Here is a 1245-nt window from a genome sequence, read left to right on the forward strand (position 1 = left end):
GGTTCATGCAGGGGGTGACAGAGCCGACAGAGGGATGCGCGTGGCGCCAGTGGATGTCCCAGCACAGGCTATGGCACGGGGAGTGGCGGCACTCACCGGGCGCAGCCAGGCGGCTGAAGTGGTGGGGGTTGCAGCAGAGCAGGGCAGTGTCCCCGCAGCCCCCCCGCCCCCCCGCGCAGCAGCAGAGGTGCTTGAGCTCATGGGGCTGGCGCAGGTCGGGCCAGCGGTAGAGGCGGCAGCGTTGTAGCCAAACTCCAGGAGCTGGGTGCCGGGGTGCTGGGGCCCGTCCGGCCAGGAGGGACCGCAGGACGCCTTTGAGTAGGGGGGCGGTGGGGTCTCTGGGGGGCACAGAAGGGAGTGAGGCTGGGATGTGCGTCCTGCCCCCCCAGAGCCCTCCAGAGCCCCCCAGAGCCCTGAGCTGGCCCCAGTGACCAGAGATGGGGGGGAGGGAGTAAGGGGGACTCCAGCAGCGGCACTCACCGGGCGCAGCCAGGCGGCTGAAGTGGTGGGGGTTGCAGCAGAGCAGGGCAGTGTCCCCGCAGCCCCCCCGCCCCCCCGCGCAGCAGCAGAGGTGCTTGAGCTCATGGGGCTGGCGCAGGTCGGGCCAGCGGTAGAGGCGGCAGAGCAGGACCTGGGGGGGCAGCGCCTGCTTGGCCCCCCGCGGCGCCCAGACGCAGCCGGAGTCCCAGGCGCCCCGACTCTCCACCGCCTGCACCAGCAGCTCCAGTTCCTCGTCCTTCAGCTTCTTGAAGAGGGCGTGCGCCGCCGGTTTGAGGGCGCCGGGGCCGTCCTCGGGGCCGGCCGCCCCACAGCGCTGCCGCCACAGCCGCCTCACCAGCGCGGCACGGCGGGAGCGGAACATGGGGGGGTTGAGGGGGGGGGAACAGCCTGTGGGATGGGGACAATGTCACCCCCTGGCCGCGGGGGACCCCACTGGTGCATCCTCCCGCACTCGCCCCTTCCCCACCAGGAACCTGGCAAGGCCACCCTGCCCAAGCTGGACGCTGCCCGTGGCCACCAGTCCCCCCCCCCCCCCATGTCAGGACACAGCGGGGACACCCAGGGAGACGGGTGTCCCCAAGGTCACCTGCAGATGTGACCTCTAAACCAACCCCCTTTACAGGGGACACTGCCCGTGCCGGGGCAGCGAGGGGCTGCGCACCCCCCGCCCGCAGCACCCACCCCACCCTCGTCACCCCCCGGCGTGGGGCTGGGTGAGGGGTCCCTGGGGAAGGGGGGGGGTGG

General features: G+C 72.6%; 1 protein-coding gene across 1 annotated transcript in view; it reads right to left on the bottom strand.

Moving 5' to 3' along the window:
• The window catches only part of LOC106899403 (mothers against decapentaplegic homolog 6-like), a 3273-nt gene extending 2280 nt beyond the window's left edge, over positions 1 to 993 (bottom strand). The window contains exon 1 of the mRNA XM_014961214.1: positions 481 to 993. Within this exon, the coding sequence (XP_014816700.1) occupies positions 481 to 862 (382 nt within the window). The 5' untranslated portion in view covers positions 863 to 993. The remainder of the gene's footprint in view (positions 1 to 480) is intronic.
• Between the last annotated feature and the right edge of the window lie 252 nt (positions 994 to 1245).

Source organism: Calidris pugnax, unplaced genomic scaffold (assembly GCF_001431845.1).
Source record: "Calidris pugnax isolate Ruff unplaced genomic scaffold, ASM143184v1 scaffold371, whole genome shotgun sequence".
In the NCBI taxonomy this organism is placed as follows: Eukaryota; Metazoa; Chordata; class Aves; order Charadriiformes; family Scolopacidae; genus Calidris; species Calidris pugnax.